This window comes from Camarhynchus parvulus, chromosome 2 (genome assembly GCF_901933205.1).
Source record: "Camarhynchus parvulus chromosome 2, STF_HiC, whole genome shotgun sequence".
Lineage (NCBI taxonomy): Eukaryota > Metazoa > Chordata > Aves > Passeriformes > Thraupidae > Camarhynchus > Camarhynchus parvulus.
Window position 1 is genome coordinate 101,233,299 of NC_044572.1, and position 26,602 is coordinate 101,259,900.

General features: G+C 37.9%; 1 protein-coding gene across 1 annotated transcript in view; it reads right to left on the reverse strand.

Moving 5' to 3' along the window:
* PTPRM (protein tyrosine phosphatase receptor type M) overlaps positions 1–26,602 on the reverse strand; it is a 442,005-nt gene that overhangs the window by 302,309 nt on the left and 113,094 nt on the right. The window contains 1 exon segment of the mRNA XM_030966307.1: positions 4,071–4,336. Coding sequence (XP_030822167.1) covers positions 4,071–4,336 — 266 coding nt within the window.

Below are 26,602 nucleotides of genomic sequence, written 5' to 3' on the forward strand. Positions count from 1 at the left end.
TATATCTATGGTGTGCAACATACACAAGTAACTACCTGGCAAAAGGAAAAGGGTGCATTAAAAGAAATTAATTATTTAGTTCAAAGACTGTTTTTCTAATGAGTCAATTCTAAATAGAAACCCAACCTGAAAAATATTTACAAGCTGGGGCAGCTGGTGCTCCAATAATAAACTACTGTTAATTATTAAATCTTTTTTTAGCACTTTGCTTGTATGTGTTTGCAATACATGGTTTAAACCAATAAATCTTTAGAAGTTGGATTAAAATTCACTCCATACTACATAATCTGATTTGTAGTCAGCTACCATTTAGTGGGAGCTATTTTGCCTACATTTTTCAACAGCAAAACAGACACAACACACTGTGTTTGAAAAAATATTAAATTGTATAAATATTATAACTCTGAAATGTTATCATATATAATTTGTTCTCAGACTTCTGTAGTGCATATTGGTTTCCCTTCCATCTAGACATCTTGCAGGTGTTCTGCTAAGGAAATGGAATTATAAAACATTCACAGATGTGGATGGCTACACAGATTGTGTGATTTAAAACACAACAGTCACACAATTACATTGCTTTGTCCCTTCACCTATTAATGTCATGTGCTCTCTTGGAGATTACTCATTGGGAAGCTACCAACCTTCATATAAGAAAAGTTAAAAAGGGCTCCATCATTCCTTAAAAATCTTCTTAGGAGATTTTTCTTAATTATGTTCAGCAGGGTCAGACAATCTCAGACAATCACTGGGAGGAAATCTTGTACATTCTTGTGGTTTTGTGTGGACCACATGGATTTGTGCCAAAGGAGGTTAGAGTTTTGGACTCAAATGTATAGCAGCTCAGGAAAACAGACTCAGTACTACATTATATACCTATCAGGTGAGTCCTGTGCCTCCCCCACTATTCCTGCAGTCACCTGAGCTGCCACGCTCTCACAAGATCCACATATACCCTCTCTCCTCCTCCTGCCCCCTTCTCCCAGCTGCTCAAAGCTGGCTTCCTGTCTTCCCCCACAACAAACTCTGTAAAGAAGAAAAAATATGAAAACTGATGAAAGGAGTTCAGAAACAATGAAAAATTGCAAATGTCAGCACTCAAGTGAGGAAATTGCATCACAGATCTCTGAGAGAATGGAGGGAACCAAAACCAAAGACAATTAACTGTAAGCTCTTAAAATGGTGACAGCACTTCCTCGAGAATAAATGAGCTTATTTGCAATGAAACCAGAGAAGCTACAGTATTTAACACGGATTCCCTGCACTGCCACGGATATTAACATAGCATAAGATCTTTTGGCACATCAGCTAAATTGCAGTACCTAACCAGGTATTATTTCAGACTATATGCAGCAAATGCAAAGAAAATTACCTACTATACTCCACAGTGAAAGAAAGATTATGCGAAAATGTCAACATTTCCAGTAGCAAGGAGAGCACACGGAATCCATTACAGGCAGGTTTAGGCATCTATTATACATCAACTGAACTGCAGTACGCCATCCAAGCACGTAAGGGTTCACCTACAAACAAGGGTGAACAGTCCAGAAGGCAGGTCTTGAGGTAAAAGAGGATGGGAATGGTTATCCTTCTGTTTCTCTGGCCAAATACCATAGGTATCATATTGTCAGAAATCTGACACAGATTATTATTAACAAGATTAGTAATAACATTTGAAACTGACAGAGGCTTTCTATATTTTTAAGAATATGTTAATTTACCTTAAAATTAATAGTCAGAGTCAAGGCTTCTTCTACTAAAATTCCCCTGTCCACGTCAGCCTTTTGACTCAGAGCTAGAGTGAGACTTTAAAGCACAACACTCTTCTTTACTGACTGTTGATTCCAGAGCAGTTCTGCTGCACAAAAACCAGACTCCTTTCAGAAGACAGAAAACTGGAAGCTCCTCTAATTCACTATACAGATGGGGACATTTCAGACTTGGGCGTAAGTGACACAGTCACACATTTACACAATATTCAGTATTCCTGAACCACCCACCACGTTCACAAAATCTTCCAGCAAATTCCACATTATTAACCATTGAGTTATATCCAATGTCAGCCACAAAATTGTCTACGGGATGCTCTATCCTCTTCTCCCACCATCCACTGAGGCTAACAACACAGACTGGTCCTCAATATTTCAGTGAAGATAGAAAGGCTTTCTGGCAGCAGTGGAAGGCATTCTCAACACTGGCATCAAATTGGTAAAATGAGGTCTTGATGCAAGATCAGAGAATCATAGGAGTCCTGAGCTGGAAGAGACACTTTGAGATTTTGAACACCAATTCCCTGCTCCTCACAGGACCACCTCAAACCAAACGACAGACAGCATCATCTAAACCCTCCTTGAACTCTGACAGGCAACAAAATACACACTGCCTTTCCACCCTGAGAGACGTATGACTAAACAAAGCTTGGACTTTGCTCCAGAGAGATAGCACATAGCTTCTCCCACACAGCTGAAGTGAGCCTCAGCTCTGCCAATATGCCTGCCCTTCTCAAAAAGGCAGGAGAGTATCACCTCATCAAGCCTGCAGACAATTATAAAAGATCCACATCATGAAGTTTGCTGAGATGTCTGTAAGCTTTCCCTGAATACTCTCCAGGAAGTCCTGACAATGCAGTTGCAGCAATTCCTAGGAATCTTGGGTAGTACAATGGATGCAAATGCAGACCCAACCTAGGAGCACACTATCAGAGGCAAGAAGAAATGTGTAAGTGTGCTCTTTTGGGTCTGTAAGTATTGCATCCACTGCCAGGCATCCCACATTCCAAGAATAAAATGTTCCTGGCCCTCCAAACTCGTATTTTGGAGTAGGATTTTCTGTTTCATTGTGGGTGAAACAATCAGAGAAAAGACTCCAGAAAGTTCTTCAGCACTTTTTTTTACTTAAATGAAAAAGGGATAAAAAAGGATAGATTGAGTTCCTTGAGACATCCTCACAAATCAGATGCTGCAGCCACAGAAAGAATCCTACTGCAGCTTTCCAGAGTACCTGCAGCGGACACTGCCAAACTCCTAATTAAAATATGATGGGGCAACAAATACTTGGTTACTTGAGACAGCAAATGAAGGAACTGCAACAAGACTCTGCCACATGTGACACTAGTACCTGGGGCATTGCTGTAGGAATTAGGGAGTCTCACTCTGGAACAGCATGGTGGAAGAGCAAGATTGTACCTCCTAGGGAGGTCTACAGTCAAGGAACTTGACATCTTCGGGATGGCTTTTCTTCAGAAAGCGTCAAACCATAAATATGGTGACAATATTCAGTAGAGGCAAACAAATAAAATACAATTCAAACTTTCCAAACTTCAGGTGAAGATGCAGGATCCTCAGTAACACCTCTATGCTACCAGTCAGCTCTTACTAAACTAAGTTATTTGTTTGTGGAGACACAGACTGTACTTTCACAGGAAGAAGGAGGAAAAACACTGAACTACTATAAAGCAGTAACTAACTGTATAATCTAAACCTTCCTACAGAAAAGCAACATCCTAAGGGACTGTCAAGTGAAATTCCCCATAATCTTTAGGATGCACTCAAAATCCCATTCCTATGACAGCTAGTATTATATTTATGTTTACTACTGGACAAATGGATATTGCATTCAGCGTTAAGACTTGAACTGAGGATTCAAAGGATTCTGCTGGTTCTAAAGCAACAAGTATTGCTGATCTAAATCAAACTTGAAGACTGGACTGTAATAAAATCTACTGGCGTTCAATTCCAGCATCCCTATTGAACTGAAAGAACGAGTGAACTTCTTACAGAGAAACAGTTAATTGACTGAAATCAATGGCAAAATTTCTAGATTTCTTCAATGTAATTAGTTCATCCACATTTAGAGCATGTGTGCATTTCACACACTTCTATAACTATACATAAACACATAAACACAGCCATATGTATGTAAAAACAAACATTCAACATCATGTACAAAAATTTGATTAAGATGATGGTCAACTAGAAATACTGAAATTTATTTTGATTTAAAGTTAAAATGAGGATTAAGAACCAGATGGCTATTATGAGAAATAAAATTTAATAAAAAGTAAGACATACCTGATAAAAATTGGGCCAGAAAGTACTAATTGCCAGTTCAGCTCTGCTCCAAGTGGCAGTGATAGATGCATTCCAGACTGGGTTACCAATAGCACCATCATTAACCTTCACATATACATTCAGAGTGCCAGGGCTAGCTCCACTCTTGCTTGAAACATAATAGTGAAAATCAATACAATGTGTATCATTTTCTTTCAGATGGGGCATCAGGAGGTGAGCTTTCTGTCCTGAAAATCTTCTAGGTGTATTCACCAACATGAAAGAACCTGCAAAAACAAAGTGACTGATTCAATTTCTTCCTTGTTTTTTCTCTTCTTAATATGGTAATATCTGTAACTAAAGCATAATTTAATAATAATAATAATAATAATTCAACCATTTTTCTTTGTTTCTACTAACATAAGAGTAATATGTATTTGGTAGGTATTTGATCTCAAATTTATTTTACAGAATCTCAAAATTCTTTTCTAAAGCTGGTAAACATTACAGTCTTTATTCTACAGGTGGGGAAGGAAAGAGACAAAAAGCCCCAAACACTGAAGCGACCTGCACTGCAATAAACCTACAGATGGTAGTACAGAATCAACTTGAGGTCTCAGCTATCTGAGTGCTTCTATGTGCACGGTCCCTGCTGGCTTTGCCTGGCAAGGCTGTGGTATTGGGGGAGCTACAGGAGCGGCTTCATGTGAGAAGCTTCCCCACATGTCCTACGGAGCCAGTGCCAGTCAGCTCCAAGCCAGCCAGCCCCACTGCTGGCCTAAGCTGAGCCCATCAGTGATGGTGGCAGAGCCTTTGGGATAACATCATTAGAAAGGTGGGGAAAAAAGAAAACTTCAGAATTGTAGCTGAAGAGAGGACTGAGAATATGTGAGAGACACAGCACTGCAGACACCAAGGTCAGTGCAGAAGGAGGGGAGGAGGTGCTCCAGGCACTGGAACTGAGATTCCCCAGCACCCCAGGTGCTGAGCGAGTCAGGCTGGCCCCTGCAGCCCATGGAGTCCACAGAGGGTTCACCTGCAGCAGCCACACCAGCTCAACCAGATGGTCAAAGGAGGCTGTGACTTTGTGAGAAGCCCACACTGGAGCAGGTTGAGTGGCAGGACTTGTGACCTGATGTGGGACCCACGCTGGAGCAATCTGTGCCTGCAGGGCTGCATCCTGTGGGAAGGGACCCCAGAGTGGGAGAAGACTGTGAGGAGTACTATTCTTGATGAGGAAGGAGTGGCAGAGACAACATCTGATGAACTGACTCATTTCCTGCCCCTCTGCACTGCTGGGAGAGAGGAGAGAAAGTTCCACAGTGAAGCTGAGAGCAGGATGAAGGGGAGTGCACTTGGTGTCCAGACAGGGTCAATCCACTGCAAGAATGGCAATGAAATTTAAGAGAATTTTATGTGTTCAGACGGTTGGATGCAGTATGTGATGCAGAGAGAGTCTAAAATGTTCTCAATCCCTTAACCTCCCTCTAGCTAATCACAAGTTACCTACTGAACTAAGTGTGACAACTGTCTCCTGTCCTCAAAACGTGAAAAAGCATGAACAAATGCAAATACAAGTAAACCAGTAAGCTTTACAGGTATAAAAAAAAAAAAAAAAGCGGGGGTTGAATTTCATGTTATGGTTACAAAACAGCAAATTACATGAAATGTAAAAGTATTCAAATAAAGTCACATTCAAACAACTCTCACATGAGCAGCTAGTCAATTAAGACTTTATTTTTTAGTGCCTATTAATGTGTTCCATTGAAGAGTACCTTCAAAATAATCTTGCTGCAGAACTAAGGAATTTGAAAGGCTGTACAGATGTTAGAAAAATGCAATATGACTTCTGAGGCATTCATATTTCTGGGTTGAAAAAGTGAAAAGGAAAGAATTCTATTAACAGATAACCTATGATATCATAGAAGGAAATAAAATTCAATATCTACTCTGGAAAGAAAACATTTCAATAAAATGCATGAGATAATTTAAACCCTGCATTTTTCATAAGTCCAGAAATGGATATGTTATAGTTCCCTGCTACAAATGCATAGCTAAGTGTACTTAGAAAAATATAACTACACACACACTTGTCACGTAGTTATTAGAAACCAAGTTTTAATTTTTTTTTCTTTTTCTTACTTTGATGGGTGACAATACCCTCTAATGAGATGCAAGTCATTTCTTGAAATGGAATGTTGGAGAACCTTTGTCCAGACTGCATCTCTATGTTAAACAGGCTTAACTATTCAATAATAGTAGTTTACGGTTGAATTTAAATTATTTATCAAGTATAATTTCCTTTCTAGACAAGTTGATAAAATTGACAAAAATGGAATTTACTCTTAATACAACAGAGTATAAAAATATTTTACTTCCTAAAAGGCATTACTCTGTATTTACCTCACAGTCTATTACTATAATATATTGAGAAAATCCTTATTCATTAGTAACATAAACAGAAATCACTGAATATGCTTTTTTCTCTTAAAACAGGCAGGAAAGAAACTAATATTCCTTCCATCAATTAGTACATGCTCTGCCATTCAATTAATTTATTGACATTTAAAATATAAACCCCTTAAATAGGTATAATTTGCTAAGTTATAAGAGCAATACTTAAAGCATTTATGAATTAACTAAAAATTAACTGGCAGGATTTTTTACATGGAAACTATCAATCCAACAAACAAACAACAAAAATCCCCACAGCATACTTTCTGACAGTGGATCAGTTCTCCAGAACAGCTTCTCATTTACTGGGGCACATAAGAAACACATATTAAAAATAACTGAAAGGATATACTGGTATATCTACAAGGAAACAGTTATCTGCCAGAATTGAAGGATTCCACAAGAAAACATGTAAAATTATAATCAACTGAGTACTCAGTCCTAAGAAGAAATATCAAGGGCATGTCTTACTATAAATACACTCATTTTATCACACTTATTTAATTTCTCTAAGTGTACTTCCATGTTCAAACACATGGATGACAATAATTTCCTCAGCCAAAAAGTTTAAATGGGATTTACTTGGGTTTAGTCTTTAGGGCTATGTTTAGGCACTACATGCAATGCAGTAAAATCTAATGCTCATCATTCATTAAATTCAGGCTTCTTAAGTCCACAACCCTGCTGAGTCACATGTATTTCATCATTATAGCTAAGGAGTTTAAATTAACAAAGCAGTGGTTTTCCTGAAGTCACTGTTGCTCTGTACAATTCCTCACTGAAAAATGGTTCAGCAGTAATTCAGGAGGCATTTGGCTTATGTAAATATTAATTCTAAAAAGGATGCAATACTTGAAAAAAAAAATACAGATATGCTCCAGAATAAATAGGCAATTAAATATCCTGGTCATTTCATTAGCATAAATCAACATTTTCTGTGAAATACTGGACACAAAAAGATGGTCAAAAGATAGAGTGGCAGAACTATTAAAAAAAAGAGAAGTTTTAAAAAAGAAAATCTGACCACTGGAAAAGGAACATACTGTTCTACAAAAAACAATGGGAATGGCATAAGAGATTTTCCAGTCACTTCTGCAAGTTTTCATCATTTCACCTTGCTAAGAGATCATTTTTATACTGGGAATGTCAAATACAATGAAATAGAATGTAGTATCATTTTTCATGCATAAAGAAAATGGGACTAGTGAGCAAAGAAAGTGACTTTGTTGATTTTTCACCAGTCCTATACATGGTTGAGGACAAATTATTAGTCTTCCTAAAAAATATTTTTAAAAAGAAGTACTCGTATTTAACTTATTTAGACATTACTATTGGTTGATTTTGACCCTCAATATTTGAGAAATGTGCTAAATGATCAAGAGCAAAAAGTCTGATTTTAACAACAGATATTCTGTGTATTACTTTTTTAACAAAACACCCTTGAGGTGCAGACAGGTGTCGTAAGTGCTGTGACTGGACAGTTCATAGAATCACAGAAAGGCTTGGATTGGAAGGTACATACAAAAGGTTACTTTTTTCAGCAAAACAGGATTCCCTAAATGCCAGCCAACCCTACAGCCATCACCCACAAGAGATTACAGCTATCTGATTGCCCAAGACTAAGTGTGGAACTGTTCAAGACACTGGAACTGCAGTGCATGAGCAGATGAATTGTAAGCATAATGATTACCACTTTCAGACAAGGCAAACTCAATAAAAGTCTATTATTTACTGTATTCCATAAACAAACACGTATACAGTCCGCCTTGGAAGTATTGCAGAAAGCAAACAACCTGAATTTAGGAACAGTCCACCTTATACTTTAACTCCCAAAGGTTGCAAACAAAACAGGTTTTCTCTTCAGTACTTTTTCTTACTATTTACTAATTTCATAGAAAAAGGGAAATACATTTTCAGGTAACATTTGAAAACTACAGGGCTGCTGTAACTCTCAAAGCATGACTAGCACTACCTAAAGAAGCTGGAACTTTCATTCAAATGCACCAAACATCACGCAGTGCACACAAACATCAGAGATGCTGGCACCCCTGAACTGGCATAAATGAGGTGTCCCAAAACACAGCAGCTGAGAGTCTTCTCTTCAGTGCCTCAGCTAACACCCATCAGTTCTGCTCATTAACTTACAAACCATTACTGTCTCCAAGTGAATTTTAAGTCTTCTTTTGAGCAATATTTACTCAAATTTAACATGGTAATTTCAATCATTATTTATTACCCATCCTAAAAACATCATTAATCTCAACTTTCAAGCTGTTTATCTTCCAAATTTGCAACTGTTCAAACTCTTGGAAAAAATCCAGTAAAAATCCACCATAAGTCCTGTGTATTTTTTAAAAAGACCAATTCACTTCTACCCATAATGCCAGCTTTGTTTTAGCCAAGCAATTAGTAAGACTAATAAGCCTTATAATTCTTTCACTAAATTCAATTATTAAAATTCTTCCTCATCTTATATGCACAGACACATCTCCCATAACTTTGTTAGAAATTGCTTTGATCAAGCTTGGACATAAAATCATGTATTCTGAATCCTGTATTTTTTGCAGCCCCTTTTCCAATAGCCAGTATATAAAAAACAAATCCTGCTTTCTGAGTGCTGTTTGTTTATTCAAGCCCTTTCAATATGTATTGATTTTGACTACTCGTCCTGTAATCTGTTTATCTGTTTTCTTCACGACTACTCTGCATTTTCAAACACTGCACTGACATTCTGGAGGCTACTTCTTACATAACTAATACTATCTCTTTGCAAAAAAGCATGCAATGTATAGTAGGGACATATAAAGTTCACAAGCTATTAGTGAAAACAACTGCGTGTGCATAAATTCTGAGAGAGTTGTCTCAAGTTTCAAATTCAACTTCTGAAGCAATCATTGCTTTTAAAGAAAAACAGAAATCAAAGTCTTATCTTACTGAGCACAGGTGGACCCAAGAGTTTTAAAACACAAAGCTTTCCAGCAGCATCTCCCCAGGTTTGGAACACACAAATTCTGGTTGAGCATTCTAAAGCAGGGAGTAGGTATGTATTTGAAACACTCACCTAAGATTATTTATAGTTAGAGGACAATCTGGATCTTTCCAGAGTCCTAGCATCATGGAATCATTTCGGTTGGAAAAAGACTAGACTACTCTTGATATGGAACAAAGTTAATGTTTGGTTTGTATAAAACCTTCTGAAGGGCAGGGAAAAGGGATGACATTTGAGCTGCAATTCCACTCATGAACACAACTGGAAAGTTTTCCGTTTGGTTAGTTTATTTGTTTATAACAGGAAACCTGACTTGCCTGAATAAAAGGAAATGCATCTACAAGGTAATTTTCCCTCTGTTTGATAAAAAAGGTCAAGTGTGGTGTGGACTACAAAATCTCCATGGATTTGTGCTACTCCTCTTGTCCCTGGAGAAGCATCTTCGATGCAGTCCAGGCCTGAGGCAATGGAGCAGCACCACCACAGGGGGAAGGTTTCCTTCCCAGCCCCAGTCACTCAGAAAACCCACATGAGCCAAAGCGTACAGCTACCTGGGAGAGTTTTTCCACTTTGAAAGGAACTGTGCTCCTTTGGGGTTTCAAAGAGGGAAGTCTAGACAATGTTCTTTTTTCAGTTCTGTCATGCCATATTTGGTCTACTCTCGTGTTCTGCAGCTTCAACAGTACCTTTCTACAGCCAATGGGAATTATGCTACAAACTGCTAAGACCGAGAACTGATTTCTAAAACATGAAAAAAAAAGTCCCCCAACAAGGTATGCAAAGTTTTCTTCAAATTCTCTCAAGAGTCCTCATGATGTAGTCAGCTGGATTTCTTTAAAGATGACCTAATGTATTTCACCAGCTATAACATTTTTCAACTTTTATGCTATGACTGGATTTCAAACACGCCAGAGCTTTGAGACAGATTTGTCCGCACCTTTTCTTTAAAGTGAACACACCAAAAAATACCAAAAGAGCTTGAAAGAAATGATGTTTTATTAGAAGATGAACTTGAAAAACTGTCTTCTTTCTGAAAACCCAGATTCTTTTGAGAAAGAAGTAAAATACAGCCATTTGAAAACAAATACATTTTCTGTCCAACTACATCTTTGCAACAAGTGCCCTTTTCCTCCAGACTTGCTTGGCACACCAGCAATCTTCAATAGCCCTTATAGATTCAACAAACCCTACTTGCTTTCCTCTGGGTTAACAGAAAAATCTTCCCTCTTCTCATGATGTCTGGACTAGTTTTGTGTTTCTTCCCCATTACTCTAAGAAAACTTCCCCAGTGCAAGGTCTTCAGTTAGCACATCTATTACTGCCTATCCTATTGTTCCCTGGAAAAGCTTCTCCCATGGCCACATGCTCTCAAAGAAGAAATCTTCTCCTCCCCTTCTGAGAACTTAACCAAAAAGCACGCAGTTACCAACCATGGACGGCCACAGCATATAAAAAATTATTTTAAAGGACACCTTGAACCACTCATTGTCACACACAATGACAGTATGTGCATGAAGAACTTTTTACCATGCACCTTCTGTTTTAAAGGAAATGAGACGAAGCTTTGAACGTCACAAACAGAATAGAACTTGTTCAGCACAAAAGCTCTCTCCCTGCCTTAGAGGCTACATTCACAGATGTTTCCTTGCTTTGTTTGTTCCTAACAGGGCACAGCTCCACTGCTTGATTGTTTAGCCTGTGTACCTGCATTGAGATTGGAAGAGGTCTGCTAGGCACATCTGCTACCCTGAACAAAAGTAAGGGAAGTCAAAATACAGGATGAGGTATGTAAAGGATTAAAGGGTAAGGACAGAAATAGCAACAATCAACATTGTAACATACAAATGGGCCTTGCTTAAAAAAAAAAAAGCAAACCCTTAGGTGTATAGTTGAAGGGTTGAAGGAGATTGCAACTATTGCTGAAACCACAGCAGCCTAAGATCTAAAACTTCTATGAAGCTTAACATGGTAAGTGAATTGATTAGAACAGCACAAGAGAACACATCAAATGTATTAAAACCTGAATAACTGAAGCAACTGTTAATAAAGAAGTCCTAGTAAACATGGATGAGGTTCTGCTAGCTAGATTTTTTGCATCACTGTTAAACTAGGTGCTGTTTAACTTCTTAACAAGGATGTAAGACCAGATGTAAACCTATTTCTGGAAAAAAATGAAAGTATACAAACACCGGCAAAAAAAAAAGCCACAAAGGCTCTGAGTAGCCAAATCTAGGCTACTCTCAGGAACCAGCATGAGTCTTCATCTCCCTGCCTGACAGACACAGGGCTGCTAGAGTTCCATGTCCCTAGATCCAGCTGGTAGTGTTCCCAACACTGGCAGCCAGACACACAGGGAGAGAGAAGGAGAGAGAGATGGCCTGACAGATCAAATACAGACAGAAAAGCAGTGCTTTTATCAGCATCCCTGCGAACACACTGAGCACTCACACATAAAACACTGACAGCCCTGCCCTGTTCCTCCTCTCTAGCCCGGGTGAATATCACTCTGCTAGAGGAACCCACACCCTGTTCCTCCCCAGGCTCTGGCCCCCACACCCAGAAGTCCCCAACTTTCAAGGTCCTACAGCAGCTCCTGGCACTCAAATTGCTTCCCCCACTCACTGGTTAGCTTGGTTTGAAGTTTATGAGCATTCACCCACACACTGAAGACCTGAATGCATGCATGGACAAGACGGTAGAAATTTGGTTTAGTAAGAACACAGAACAGATTGCAGTAATCAAGCACCAGGCAGAGTCTCAGCAGCATACTGAGCTGTCAGATAGGTACACGAGATGAGACTCATTTATCCCTTTATCCTTCTATTTCTCCCACTCTTGCTCCTTCCCAATCCAACCTGACTCCTGCCTTTGGTCCTCACATTAACAGCTGCACATGCAATGGGAGCAGCACACGAAATGGCAAGCTGTGTTTTCCAGTAAGCCACTCACCCTATCAACTTGCATTTTATTGTAACTTGGCATTCAAAGCATGGGCCAGTTGTTCTGTCACAGAAGATAAGTATCTGTAAAACTAACCAGCACAGGCTAACAACTACTGCTGACACCCAGAAAGTCTCCCTTCTTTTCTAAGCACATTCTCTTTGCTGCACCACCAATAACATTAGTCATTATTTTTGTAAACCATTCAACCACGCAATTCAGCATTTAAGAAACAATACTCAGGAGATAGGCAGGAATCAGCCTTAACATGTTTCACGGGAGCTCCTGGGGTAAACCAGTTACTTTCCAGATAAAAGCTTTGAAGAAGTAAACGTAGAAAGGCTGAGGGAGAGGGGATCATAGCTTGATCCATGTTACTCTTATCTGAAAAGGATCATCTCCAAGAACAGGGTTAAGTGCTACTGGTACTCTTCTCCCTGCCCAGCGACAGGCTTGAAAGGTTTGTTAAACACAGAGGTTAATATAAAAAGCTTCTGAAGGCCTGAAGACAGTAAGCTTTACAACTTTTACAGAGATACAATTTTCTTTCAGCTTTAGGTTGCTAGGTTAATGTTTGGCTAATGGTCACACCACCTATGGTATACTCTTCCAATTCTGTATCATCCAAGCAGTAAGTCAATTCTCATTTAAAAGCTAACTGTCATTGTACTTTCCTCAGGAAGTGTTTTCTGGAAACCTGACTACTAATTTCTTAACTACTGATAAAAGCAAATTGTCATCATAATACTATCAGGTGTGTAAACTGCTACTAAGTTGTTGCAACAATTAGTATTTGCAGTAACATGCTATATACAAATGACCTGCATCTTCTGAATTTCACTCAAATGTCTGACAGTTTTTCACAGACCCGTAAGGTAGAAAACAAAAACTACTGTATTGCCTATGGCACTAAATCCCACAGTAACAGAGAGCCTTCTAAAATCCTGCTGGACAGATCAGTAATTTTAGAAGCACATTAACCTCCAAGGGCTTTTCTGTTACTGGAGTAATTTACTCCTGGTTTCATTAGTGTGAATAAAGATAACTCACAAGAAATATTCCTTATCTGTTCAAAAGAGTAGGTTAAGCACTGCATTGTCATCTACAGTAGATCTGTGGAGTTTTGTTTTTATGCTACCCTCCTCTTTTGAATCAAAGCACCCATCTTTGTCTCATCTGTTCAATACACTCATGTGACAATTCCCTTAGCATGGGCCATGGGTCGCTTCAATTCTTTTACTTCCACATAAAAAATCTTGCTCAGAAATTAGAAGCTCTCCAGTATAATTACAATCAGACTGGCTTCCCTAAAACATACTTTTATGCTCTGTTTTTTCTAAATTGAATCACTCATTGAGACGCCAAACCACAAGTAGTGGGTTTTCTTTCCCAGTTAAACTACAAATTACTTCAGATTAGTATTCACAGCATTTTTCTTCCACGGAAACACTTCAGAGACCTTAGACAAGACTCTCTCAGTAAAATTTTAAGCACATCAGGGCCCGTGTTTCACTGATGAGCAACAGGATGGCTGAGGACCTCTACTTTGAGCTCATATCCCACAGGAATTCATTGTTACACCAGCACAAAGGCGCCCCATGGCAACTACAGGACAGCTTAAGCCATAATGGATCAGGTACTGCACTTCCTGCAGGTGAAGTTACAGACTTTAGTCAACCTATACTGTATCAATATGAAAGCTTTAAAGCTGATGGAATAGCATATCCAGCTAGGGCTATTATTTCCACCTTAAATCACAAACCAAACAACCCCCCTATCCCCATGAATTCAGCCTGCTTTTAAAATGAAATTTAACACTAGTTTACACCAAGATTTATACCTGTCTGTGTGTGCATTTATCAGCTTGGAATATTGCCTTAGTTGGCTTTGTACAGGAATTAGAGACCCATTACACCTCCATTTCTCAATTTCTTTCAGTTTTTATTTTTAAATGCACTTATACCTTTGCCACAAAAGCAGCTGACAGCATTTTCTACAAATATATAAAGCCTTATTTCACTTAGGTTTTCTCCTCTTAGGGATCTTGTAACACTTAGCAATGACAAAGAGAAGAATGACATATCTTAAGAATTCAGATTTATTTTTTTCCTTCCTGATTTTCAAAGTCCGAAGCAAACAAAAAATACAGAGGTATTTGTTATCCAAGGTATAAAGTTATATCAAAAAGTTTCACTACATGACAAATTAAAAGAAAATATTTAAAGCATAAAGATTGCCTTTCCTTAAAGAATACATTAAGCTATTCATTCAACATAACATCAGCTCTAAAATAAAATTATTTTTGCAAAAAACACCTTCTTGGCAGGAAGGAAAAAAAAATCCATTGTCAGCTATTCTATTCTTGACATGGTAACCAATACAGTCCAGTCTATCTTTAAAGGCTCTTATCTAGAAGAGATTACGTCACAAACTACATCACAAAGAATGAATACTGTGCAGGTTGCCAATTTATCTGTGTTTATTCACACAATGCTTTCCTTCACTGTGGCAACCGGCAGACTTCCCAAAGCCGTTTGCACACTGATAAAATGGGAATTTCACTTCCAATTCTTTTAAAGAGACTTTTTCCAAGCCCCAGATGGACTTGGTTTCAAGTCTTGTACTACTATGGCTATTTTCTATGTCCTAATTAGTCTTCACTTGTATGCACCTTAAATACAGAAGAAAACATCTCTAAATAATTTAACTGGCGTATATAATAGTTAACATATTTACCAAATGAACTTCATGTTAGGCTTTTTGCCTGTGCAGTCCCATGGAGGATACGGTTTAATGCACTTATTTTCAAGTTCTAGTCTGCTAGAGATGCATTAAAGATATTAATTTGGGCCTGATTCATCACTGAAATAAGCCTTCCAGTTTCCATGACTCACAATCCCAGGAATGGAGATTGTCATTCAAGAGAAAAACAGAATCAGGGTGGGTTTTTTTTCAAAAAGGGAAGGCATAAGACTCTAATTAACACAAGGGCTTAACGATGTGCTTAAGTACCATTCAGGAAAGCACTTAGATACTTAATTTGTCTTCAATAGGATTAAAAATTCAGAAGGTACACGCATAATATTTCTGCAGGATGCCTTCTGGAGTTCTGAGATCCTGCTATTGCAGGAACCTGACATTTCACAGCTTTATTAAAAACTGGTAATTGAAATGTCATTGTATTAAAGCACAAAATTTTCAAAAATTAAATTTTATACTGAAGGTGGCTGGTGGTCTGCAAGAAAATGAAAGGATTTGTAGCTGTGCTCAAGTAAAAAAAAGTTTGGACAACAATGACTTAAACTCTTGACTATTTTTTTAGCCCAGAATTTAATCCAGAAGTTAATATTCAGGCACACGAGTGATTTTAAAGGGCAAAAAGGGATAAACAAGTGTTTTCAGTACTGTAAAAGGGGAAATGTGTGTTTACATGTATTTAAAATAAGCTGCAGAATAAAGAACAATCAAACAGAAGCCAACCTAAAAGAAAACAATGCTCTGCACTTTTCTTCTTTGTTGACTTCTTACATTTAAAACATCCTAGGCCAAAACTTACAGGACAGTAAGAATCCGCTGGATTTAAATGGACATCAGCCAAACAAAAAAATAAGAAACTAAAATGAATTACTCTTTTCTGCAATCCTTTTGGCCTGGCATCCTCATGACCATTCTGCTTCTCTGTGCTGCCCGTGGAGCTGTGTCACTCCCCACTGAAGCTTTCAGGGGTGTCTCCCATAAAGGCTCAGGCTGCAGTTTGCAGCCACTGCTCCATCCCCTCCCTGTGGTGGCTGCCCCTGCCAAGCTGTGCCTGGCTGTTGAGAGAAAATCCCCATTTCAGCTGATTTTTTCCCAGTATGAGGAGCACAGAGCAGCCCAGTGCCACAGGAACCCATCCCACTGTGACACTCCTGCAGCAGGGAAATGAAGGCTGACCATGGCACACCCAGGTAGGTGTTACCACATGTACACCTCAATGCCCCTGCCTGTCACTCATTATTCATCGTTCTACATCAACAACTTCTTATTTCTGGCCCCCAGCATGAAGAGCAAGTTGCTGTGTACAAGCATGCATCCCTAAGCTGAACCTGGTACCAAGGTAACCATGAAAACAAGCAATGTAAGCACTAGTTCAGGTGCATTTCAAACCACTCACCAAGTGATGTTTCTGTATTTAAAACATTTAATGAAAAAATCAGCTTCCAAACTGACATATTTACTGTGTCTGACTGTAGTTAAAGTCTCAATTTCATTAAACTTCTGTTCCTTGTCTGCAAACATGAACCCTTATAAATATATTTTCTGAAGTACTACAGACCTTTTATTGTCATTATGTTCAAAGCCTGCTTAGTATAACCAAATAAGCTATACTTCAACAGCATTTTATGGGACAAAAATTCTATTATAAAACATAACCATAATGAAACAGATGACATTAAAGTATTAAAGGAAAATGAAAATTTTACAGCAAATAACTGCTAGACTCAATTTTCCTTTACAGTAAAAGGAATACTTTCTGTTTCATTCGAACTAAAACTTTGTGTCAAAAACAGAAATGCAAAACTTAGTGACATAATTTCATATTTAGGCAAGTTTTCAGCTTTACTTGAGACACTGTAGCATTTATTTTCTCTCATCTTACTTGTTCCATTTTTATTTTGCCTATAATTATTCCATCTAATGTTATTTTGGTTTGATTTACTGAACTAAACTCGCAGTTCATTCTCCTGGAGTTTTTGCTGTGATCCTTTGAAGGCTGGCTACCTTAATTGTGTCAACATTTTCAAGTGTCTTATTGGTGAAGTTTTAACTAAATGTATCAAATGTTGTAGACTTATGGGCCATCAGCCCGGGAGTAATTTGCCAAGGATTTGCCATATCAGCGGCAGAAGTGAATATACTCAAACTAAAAACTTCACTTCTAAATAGGTATTTTTTAAATCAGCTATGATTACAAGCAATACCTCCAATTCTAATACTTAGTCAAGACAAAAATAATACAGCCTCCATTTCTCAGTGTCATCTGTGTGTGTTAGACAGTACTTTGTATACAGAAGCACAGAGAGTCGAAGCTATATATGCAAACCAAAATGGAGATCAAATTTAAAAAAAACAATAAAATAAGAATTAAAAAGTAATAAATTTAAAAATTGATAGCAGATATGGTACTATAAATACATTTAAAGTTACTTTACTTTTCAGTTGAATTGTTTTCAAACAGAAGCCTACACTTCCAGCTTTCCTAAGAGTCCTAAGTCCTTCCTTCAGAAAAGGTAGAAAATAAACTATAAACAAAACCACCCCTTTGAAAACACCCACTATGAAGCACACCAAAAAGCCGGGATCTTGAGGCAAAATGGATTGTTTGCTAAATCTGCTGTGTTAACCTGAACACTGAGATCGCCCACTTGCTCCCTCTGTCTTTATTTCCCTTGTCATATTCTTCTATTCCTTCTTATCATCTGCTGTACACAGGAGGAAAGTGGAGAATGGTCTACTGCAAAGTGACTGCACACTTACCTGGCAGATGTCAGCACCTGTTGCACAATTAGGAATCTGTAAACTCAGAGACTGAGGTTTAAAAACACTTAAAACATATGAATAAAGATTCTTGTAAAGATATTCCTTGAAGTGTGGGGATATTTTAAACACATATTCTGAAATGCCTGCTGACACACAGAAGTGGCTACATGGAGCACAACAGATACGTACTGAATGCTGTTTATGCACACAGTGAATTACCTGTAATGCCCAGGAAGTTGAGCACCACTGTTTGCATTGTGTTTCAAGTTTACACCAACTTTTTTTAACTAAAGAAGTCTGTTGAAAATTAATCTTCTTTTTACTCGCTTAATCCTCTTGAGATATAAAGGGATTTTTTTCATCATTTGAAATGTACTTATTTTAAAAAGAAAAAAATTACAGTTGGGCAGCAATATTTCCCATTTCATAATACTCAAACTTGATTTTTTTGTGGAGATTGTAACCCAACAGACATTGCAATATGATGAACCATTACTAGATAAATGCATCTAGGCTATTCCTACTCTTTGCTCATCATATTTGATAAGGCCTGTCATGAGACAGCACGCAAGACTCACTAAGCTTTAACAGAATGTAAGTTAATTTCCTGAAAGAATAATTTAAGGGAGATTTTTTATTAAACCCTAATTACTTCTACTTCATTATCACTTCAGTAGGTGGATTGGTTGATATCATTATTGTAATGGAGGTCAGTGAGAATTAATCAGCCCAGTCTTACAAATATACTGCTTCCTCTCATCTTTTTGTAAGTCTGTCACCTTTTCATGTGTTTCAGTAAAAATATTCAGAGAAGTCACACCAAGAAAGTGAAAAAGAAGTGACTGAAAAGGGTCAATGGTAGATAAGCTCTTTTTAAAATAAAAACTTCACCCAGAACTTCCTAGTGTTATATGGTCTGGCAGTATTGTGAACATAAAATAATTTAATGTTCAACCTGCTTTAGCAGATGAGAACAATGTGTTATGAGTGCCTTGGTTTTGTCAGAAGTTGGGGCAAAATTTCTATAGTATATTTGGTCAATGGATACTTCAGAAGTGACCTACAGCTTACCAAGTCTAGCTCAAGCAAGTAGACAGATATAATCTTGAACTTTCATTTTTTCTGGAATGCCATTTTTTCCCCAGCTGAACATTTTCAAGCAAGATTAATTTAAATTATTACAATTTATAAGCCTGTTTCATTGATTTTGAAATCTTTTCACTTGGTTAAAAAATTTCTGCCTTGATACCCTCTGAGTAAACTTTTCATCAACAATAGTCCATAATAACTACTGTTATCCAATCCTTCAGAATAAAGTGCAGAGGAGGAAACAAAAGAAAATTCTACAAAAAACCTAGAGTTGCTGAAAAAAATGTTTTAATAAAAGACGGAATTCCTATCAGAGGGTCAGTTGGTTTGGGTTTGGTTTTTGTTTTATTTATTGTAGCTAATTCCCTGTGTTATTATTTCAACAACTACTGGCATTTATTTCACACTACAAAAAATAATCTAAGATTCTGCCAATTTATCTAATTCTTACTTTAAATTTCTGAAGTTTCTTGTCCTGTCACATTCTACATGGCATCTTCATTCCATCAGGGATGCCAGCTTCATCAATCCCTTTGGTTTCCTCCTGATCATCTCCCTGCATACCTTCTTTCTGACTGAATATTCAACAACCCAACCTCCCTTCATTATGCAACAACATCAGTTTGAATGGGCATTCAATATATGAACAGACTAAAGAAGCTGAACTTGGTTGAACCTTGCTGTTTCCTCTGCCTTGAATCCTGATTCTTTAATTTCTATTAACGGAGGATACAGCTATTGCAATTTCTAAAAATATACGTGCATCACGTACATAAGCATTTGTACTGTCTGGTTTGTCCCAGGTACCAGGAGCATTGCCACGTGGTAGATGAAGCCTTTGAACTTCATTAGAAGTAAAATTCTACAAATAGCAGCATATACCTGATCTAAACACACAATCAAGGTCTTAAAAGCACAGCCTTACATCCCTCAGTTACCTAGCTACCCATTAGGTGTCCTAAATTATTGTGTGAAAAGCATTCTTTAGATGTACTGATTTTAATTCTGCATTAAACAACCAAAATAGTATTTCACACCTTTAAAGTCTCAAAAGATTTTCTAGCACATGGAAAAACAACGACTGAGCCAAAATACGAACACTTTGGTTATTCTCTACAGCATTCTTTTCATTTTGTGGCATCTAAAAAGATCTTTTTCTTTTTTAAAGAGTTAAACACTAGTTCAATCCATAAAAAAAAAACAAAAACACAACACAACAAACTGAAAACACTGAAGAGTTTCACAGAAAAAGTTGCTTAAGGGTTTTCAAATAAATCATTCCTAGGAAACGACTTTTTAATCAAGAATGAGGAGGAAAGTAGGAAGTATTTTATTCCCTGTAACAACATAACACATGCCTAAATACTTAGAAACATTGTTTATACTTCAAGAGAGACCTTACATCCAGAAATAACTAAAATTCTCTAATATTTAGCTTATATCCACAGGGACATTTAAACTCTTATTTCCCTGTAGCTTGCCTTTGCTTACAAATTTGCAGCATAAAACAAAATCATTATAGTTTTTATGATTTTTTAACCTGTCTAAGCTAGAACAGCAAGTGTAGATTTTCATTTTAGTTGTTTGAGAATAAGAAGAATTGGATATTTAGTACTGTAATTACTTAACAATGACTGTGATACTTCAGTAGCACAGGCAAGTAGCATTTTTGGGTTGGATGTGTCATGAAAGCTCAGCTAATGTAATAACAGAGCAATATAAGCATTCACTATTTTTAAAATACTTGGCATTTTAACAGAAAATTCAGTGGAAATAATTTTAAACAGTCTACTTAAAGCTCTATACTTACATAATTTTCCTTATCCTTCTCCTTTGTTTTACCACAGATTTTCACATAAACATGCTACAGACTTTAATTCTCAAAACTGTTAAATTGATGCTAGGTAAGAAGGGACTCCCAAATCATACCAATCATCCCCAAAGACACTGAAAAGCATGACTAGTGCCCATGGACATCTTAATGGTGACTTGGTTCCCAAAATGAAAGCCTTGGAAATGCCAAAGAACATCTCTATCACTTCAAAAGCAACTTTCAAAACAAATCTGCATCACCTCATAATACTTAAAAATTTTAAAAAATATACTTTGTACTGTTGAAAAGTAGTATCAGAGAATTATTGTTTATAAATTACTGCACTGTAAAATTAATCAGGAGGGAAACTTTCACATTTGACCATTCATAAAGTGTTCTGCCTCTGAGCAGAGGCTGAAGAGGAGCAGCTCAGGCTTTCTGAAACAAAATACCCTGAAGAATAAAAAGGACTTTTACCAGCCTTGCACTAATGTCAAGAGAAACTCTACCTGGAAGTTTGCTGAAGTGAGAAAGACAACAACACATTCTAAGCAACATCAACATCTGTCATCTTATGCAGGAATACATTCACTGCATCTGGTGTAATCACTCAGTGCTGAGTGCAAACATCCATTATAAAAAGTTTGTATTTTACCAGTGCCTCCCTCAGTAAGGTTTCTTATATTTCAATAAGCAGATTTAAGTCAGCATTGGTGTTCTGGAATGGAAAGCAATATAGGCATCTTGTTAGGAATCATAAACTAGCTAAAGTGCTTCCCATCTTTATTTCACATTCTGCCACTCTTTCATTATCTCAAGTGAGTCACTTAACCTGCATAGGTCAATTAGATTGTCTGTAAATTATGCAGGACACCACACAGCCTCCTGGTTGTTATGAGGTGTTACTCGTTTCTGGAAATAAACATTTGACATTTTTGGATAAATAAAGAGTGTAAATTTTATTACTGCCAGCTAATGAGAAATTAGCTTTTGAGGGCCATGCTATGTGCTGTTTGCAGTTATCTTGCATGATAAATGATTCTCCCAAATAGTCATCAGACATCAACGTCAATTTTCTCAATCCTTGCCCTGTTTTTCCTGTTCACAAGCTCCTACATTACTATGCAAGAAGACAGGCAAGAAACAAGGACAGCAACTGTCAGTTCACACAGAACTGAAACAGAAATGTGGACATTGCACCCACAAACATGACATACAGAGTTCATTTTGTTCTGAAAAGTAAAACAAACAGCAGTTTTTTAGTCATGGTTACTATGTCCTTCGTTAATTTTCTTGCTTCCTGAAAAGCAGAACCAAACTCCCTAAGTAGTACTGAGTCCAAATACTTAGCTGACAATGTACTGTTATTTATTCGACAGATATGTTGAAAGCTCATTGAAGCTGTTCTATGTGTTTTACTATTTCATTATTACTACCAGAAGCAGCACAGAAAGACTATTTACTACAAAGTGATAAGCAATATTTGGCATTAGCAGCCATAAAAGTTACAGAGGTCATCAACTTTCAGTAAGGGAATACACTTTGATTGGTTGATTTGTAGGAAATAGCGTGCTACTAACACCTTCTTTTGGGCTTTTTTCCCCCCTTGGTTTTAACTGAAACAGGAATAAACTATTTTTCAGTTTTGCTAAAGAAACAGAAAAAAAGATCTCGCTGACAGAAGAAAGAAAAGGTCTTTTCTTAGGAGACATTTCTTAAATGCATAACCTTCAATAACCTTTAGCTTCTCCAGGTACAAAATTTTATTGAAGTCAAAGGCAACTGTTTTTCTAAATGGCCAAAAACTGTCTGAACTATTATGGATACCCAATCTCGTCCACATCAGCCAGACATGCAGAAGCTACTATGAAGTATTTCAAGGCCTATCTCTGTAGTCAAAATTGCTCTTTGAGCCCTACAGAGCCATACTGCTACTGAAAGTGATTCACATGTTTATATAATGTGCCTTCCTGTTTGTCCTATGAGGTTGCAAAATAAACCAAATTAAGGACACAAATGATGCTTTCTCTGTTATTGGTGCCCTGGTTCAGGGCAAATTTTGGAGAGAACCCCCAAAGGGACTCCTCCAGAAAAGTAGATTCAATTGGCCCCTCCCCAACCAGTTCAGGAAAAATACCTTCTTGGAGAAAAGTGGAAAAAACTGCTAATTAAACAATAAAATGTAAACAATATTAAACAATAAAACCCCTTGCTGCTCCAAAAAGAGATGACAAACTCAGAGAGTCCCCTCCCCAGGTTGAAGCTCAGCTCACCCAGTCTCTTATCAGTCCCTCCAGCACTGGAAATGCCGTGGCCCAGGCCTGGCCTGGTGCCCAAAGGTGCAAGCCTCCGGTGCTCCTCTGGTGTTCAGAGCAGGTTTGAACAGGTCCAAAGAAAAGGAAAAAAAAACCTCCACAGTCCAGGGAACTTCTCTGCCTCAGCTAGCTAAAAATGACTAAACCAAAGGAGAGCTCTGTCCCACTGTCTGTCCATCTGCAGACAACACAGTCCAGGAGCAAGAATGTGGAGGAGTGAGAGCAGTGTCTGAAAACAAACTGCGCGCTTCTTCTCACCCCCCTTCACTCTCTGCAACGAGTCTTAAAGGTGCAAAACTTATTATTCAGCATAAACAGAACAGATAATTGGGGATAAAAGCATCATACAATCAACCCAGGACACCTGGGTTTTTTTTTTACAGCTGGAGATGTGTGATATGGTGGTGTTGGATCCCCAAAGGCACTCCCAGACCCTACTGTTCCACCATGTACCCTGCCATCCCTTATCCTTGTTTCAGCATCATTCCCTACCCCACAACGCTGCCGGTGCGCCTGTCTGAAGTTCTGTCTCTGGCCTTTGGCTCCAGCCCCAGCCTTCTAGTTGGACCTGGGACTTCCCCTTGTATTCCACTAGCATGCTATTATTCCTGTTACTGCTGGCTGCATTTAGATGCTGCAGAACAGTGCCCCATCAGTGAGGGCACAGCCAGTGCCAGCCCTTGCTGCTCCCTAACAGAAGTACAAAGGTGTTGCTCAAGTTAATATGTGTGAAACTACTGCCTGAAAACTATGCTTCATCTTAGCTAATCCACAGGAAATAATTATGATGTCTGTATTTCCTCTCCAGTTGTACAAACCTTAGTAAAAAAACTGAAATCCTAAGCAACACTAATACTTAACAAATCCTGTCTGTTATGTGAGATAGCACTTACTGAAACAAAGAACTATTGCTTCAGGCCCCCTGCAAAAGCACTTAAAGCAAAGCTAAACATTTCTATCACATTTTAATGTTTTCAGCGTCACAGATAGAGGCATTTCATTAATTTCAGTGAGTAAACTTATGCAAGAAATCTATCCCTACCCTGATAACGCTGATCCTTTATCTAAGTTAGGGAAAAAAAATTACAGCACTCGGAGATCTCATGCTAATGACAAACCAGGAAAACTGACAGGGACGAACTGATAGGGTCTACTACCAACACACAAAGTAAAAGCAGTATGACCTACCTATCTTTCAAAGGATGATCTTAAAGTACATGAAAATAGGAGGCGAATGCTTCGCATAATCGTGAAAGGCTTCTAAAAGCAGGAGCTATTCCACTCCATTTCAAAATGAAGAAAGGTAGATTCATTTGACATAAACCAGAATGCCTCATTTCATCTTTATATTCCTTTAGTATAAAAAGAAAATACCAGAAAACACCCAAAAGAACTTCTCAGAGTTTTAGTATGCATTAGACTTAAATGAATGTTAACATATACTCTTCCAACATCTTACTGGATATTTCATTTTTGAAACATCCCCTGCCTTTTAAATTCTGTTCCAGCAGCCACGAGTTTTGCTGACCACACAGCACGATTTACAGACTTGCCCACTCAGACCACAACATGATCTTTGCCTGCTTCCAGCACAGATTCTTCTGGCTCTCATCACAAGACAAGATGACATTTATTAATTGGATGGTGTCTTGAACTAGACTTCAAGACTGACTGCTGACAGACAGCACCTACCACAAGACCAGAAAATAAGTATGTACTTTTCCTATTCTCTAAGCACCTTTTTCCAGATGTATATTGTATTTGCTCTCTTCCCCCAGATGATTTTACTCAATATGTCAATATTTCTGACAATAAATATGTCAATATGTCTTCCTTCTGACCTAATTTCCTACACTTAAAAACAGTTTTCAGTTTCCTGCATCCTTAAACAAAGTGGTGCTTTACAGTATGATGTAGCCAATGAAAAAAGCCTAGAACTCCAAGAAGAACATAGCACCAAGACTGAGCAACATTTCAGTTCCTCTCTTGTCTCTGTTGAGAAATACTGTAAAATACAGAGAGGAACTGCAGGAACCTCTACTGGGGCACTATCAGGCTGGATCTGACATTGGCTATTTCCAGCAGCTGGCATCTTGCTTGTGCCCAAAACAAAAGAAACCTTGGGGACATAGTGGCTACTAACCCTAAAGCAGGGTGGTCTGAGACAATCTAGAAGCCATGTTAGTCTTCTCCAGTCCTCCAGAAGTAAAAAAAGTTTTATAGAGGCAGAAAAGCTAACAGTCCCAGCCACATGGACCACACAACTTTACTGCCTCGAATTTTCCCTTTAGCTGTGTGTGTGGTACCATTCAATAACTGTTCTATAGTTAGTACACCAGTATTTAAAAATTATGCTACTTCATTATACAATTGTTAGTATGAAAGTAGTTAATTTATTGTTTTAAAGGCTGGGTTTGGTTTACTGGAGTTTAGGGGAAGGGGGGGTTAATAGTTTCTGGGTTGGGTTTTCCTTAAAGAAACTTAGTATTCTCCTCTCACTGACCAGAAGTAATACATATGTTTCTGAAGTGCCGTGGTTTGAAAACACAGAATATTGAGACATATTGTGTCTTTCATTGTAAAAGAACAAAAAACAAACAAAAAAAATCATTCTCCCAAAAGAACTTAAATAAAATAAGAAGTGTATTCCCATTTGCAACTCAAAAATACAAACTATGCGGAATTGCAAAGTAAAACTATATTTCTGTAACATAACAGAGTTTTAGCTATAATCCCCCAAACTAAGGTAACACAACTATAGAAGAAGCTACTCGGTCTTTGTTTGTTGTCATTTTATCCCAAAAGTTCCATACTTTCTCAGTAATTTCTCATGGGTAGCTCCTCACAGCACAGCCAACAAACTCCAGCTCCCCTCTCAAGCGCCTAACCCACACTTTTATAGAACTCATCCTTACTGGACACAGCTGTGGCCTATTAAGGGCAGGCCTGTTGCTAATCTTTGGTAATTAGCACAGCTGCAACTCCTCAGGGGTGAGATTGCCTTCTGCACTATCTCTATTCTCTTACCTTCTATCCCCTCACATTTGTTATTCCTGAAAAAGGATGTGAAGACAGAGGGATGAGCAGTAAGAGAGCAGAAGAGGAAAGAATGAGACAGAAAAATAATTTTATCGTGTACTCTGCATAAAAGTTCATCATTATTTAGAATTACGAACTTATATTCCCAAAGTACAGTGCAGCACAATTGAGTTGTGAGCATTTAGATATATCCAGCCTAGCATAAGAAAATAAGATTCAGGTGAAGTCCATGGCAGTAATTAACTGGAATTCTGCTAAAGCCCACATTGGACACAATGTTGGTTTCTTTAGTCATTACTAACAATTAACATCTTGTCTAAATTTTAAGCATGCTGCCCTCATAGCTTCCATAAGGAAGTGTGGTCTTATTACCATAAAACATTCCTATTAAAAA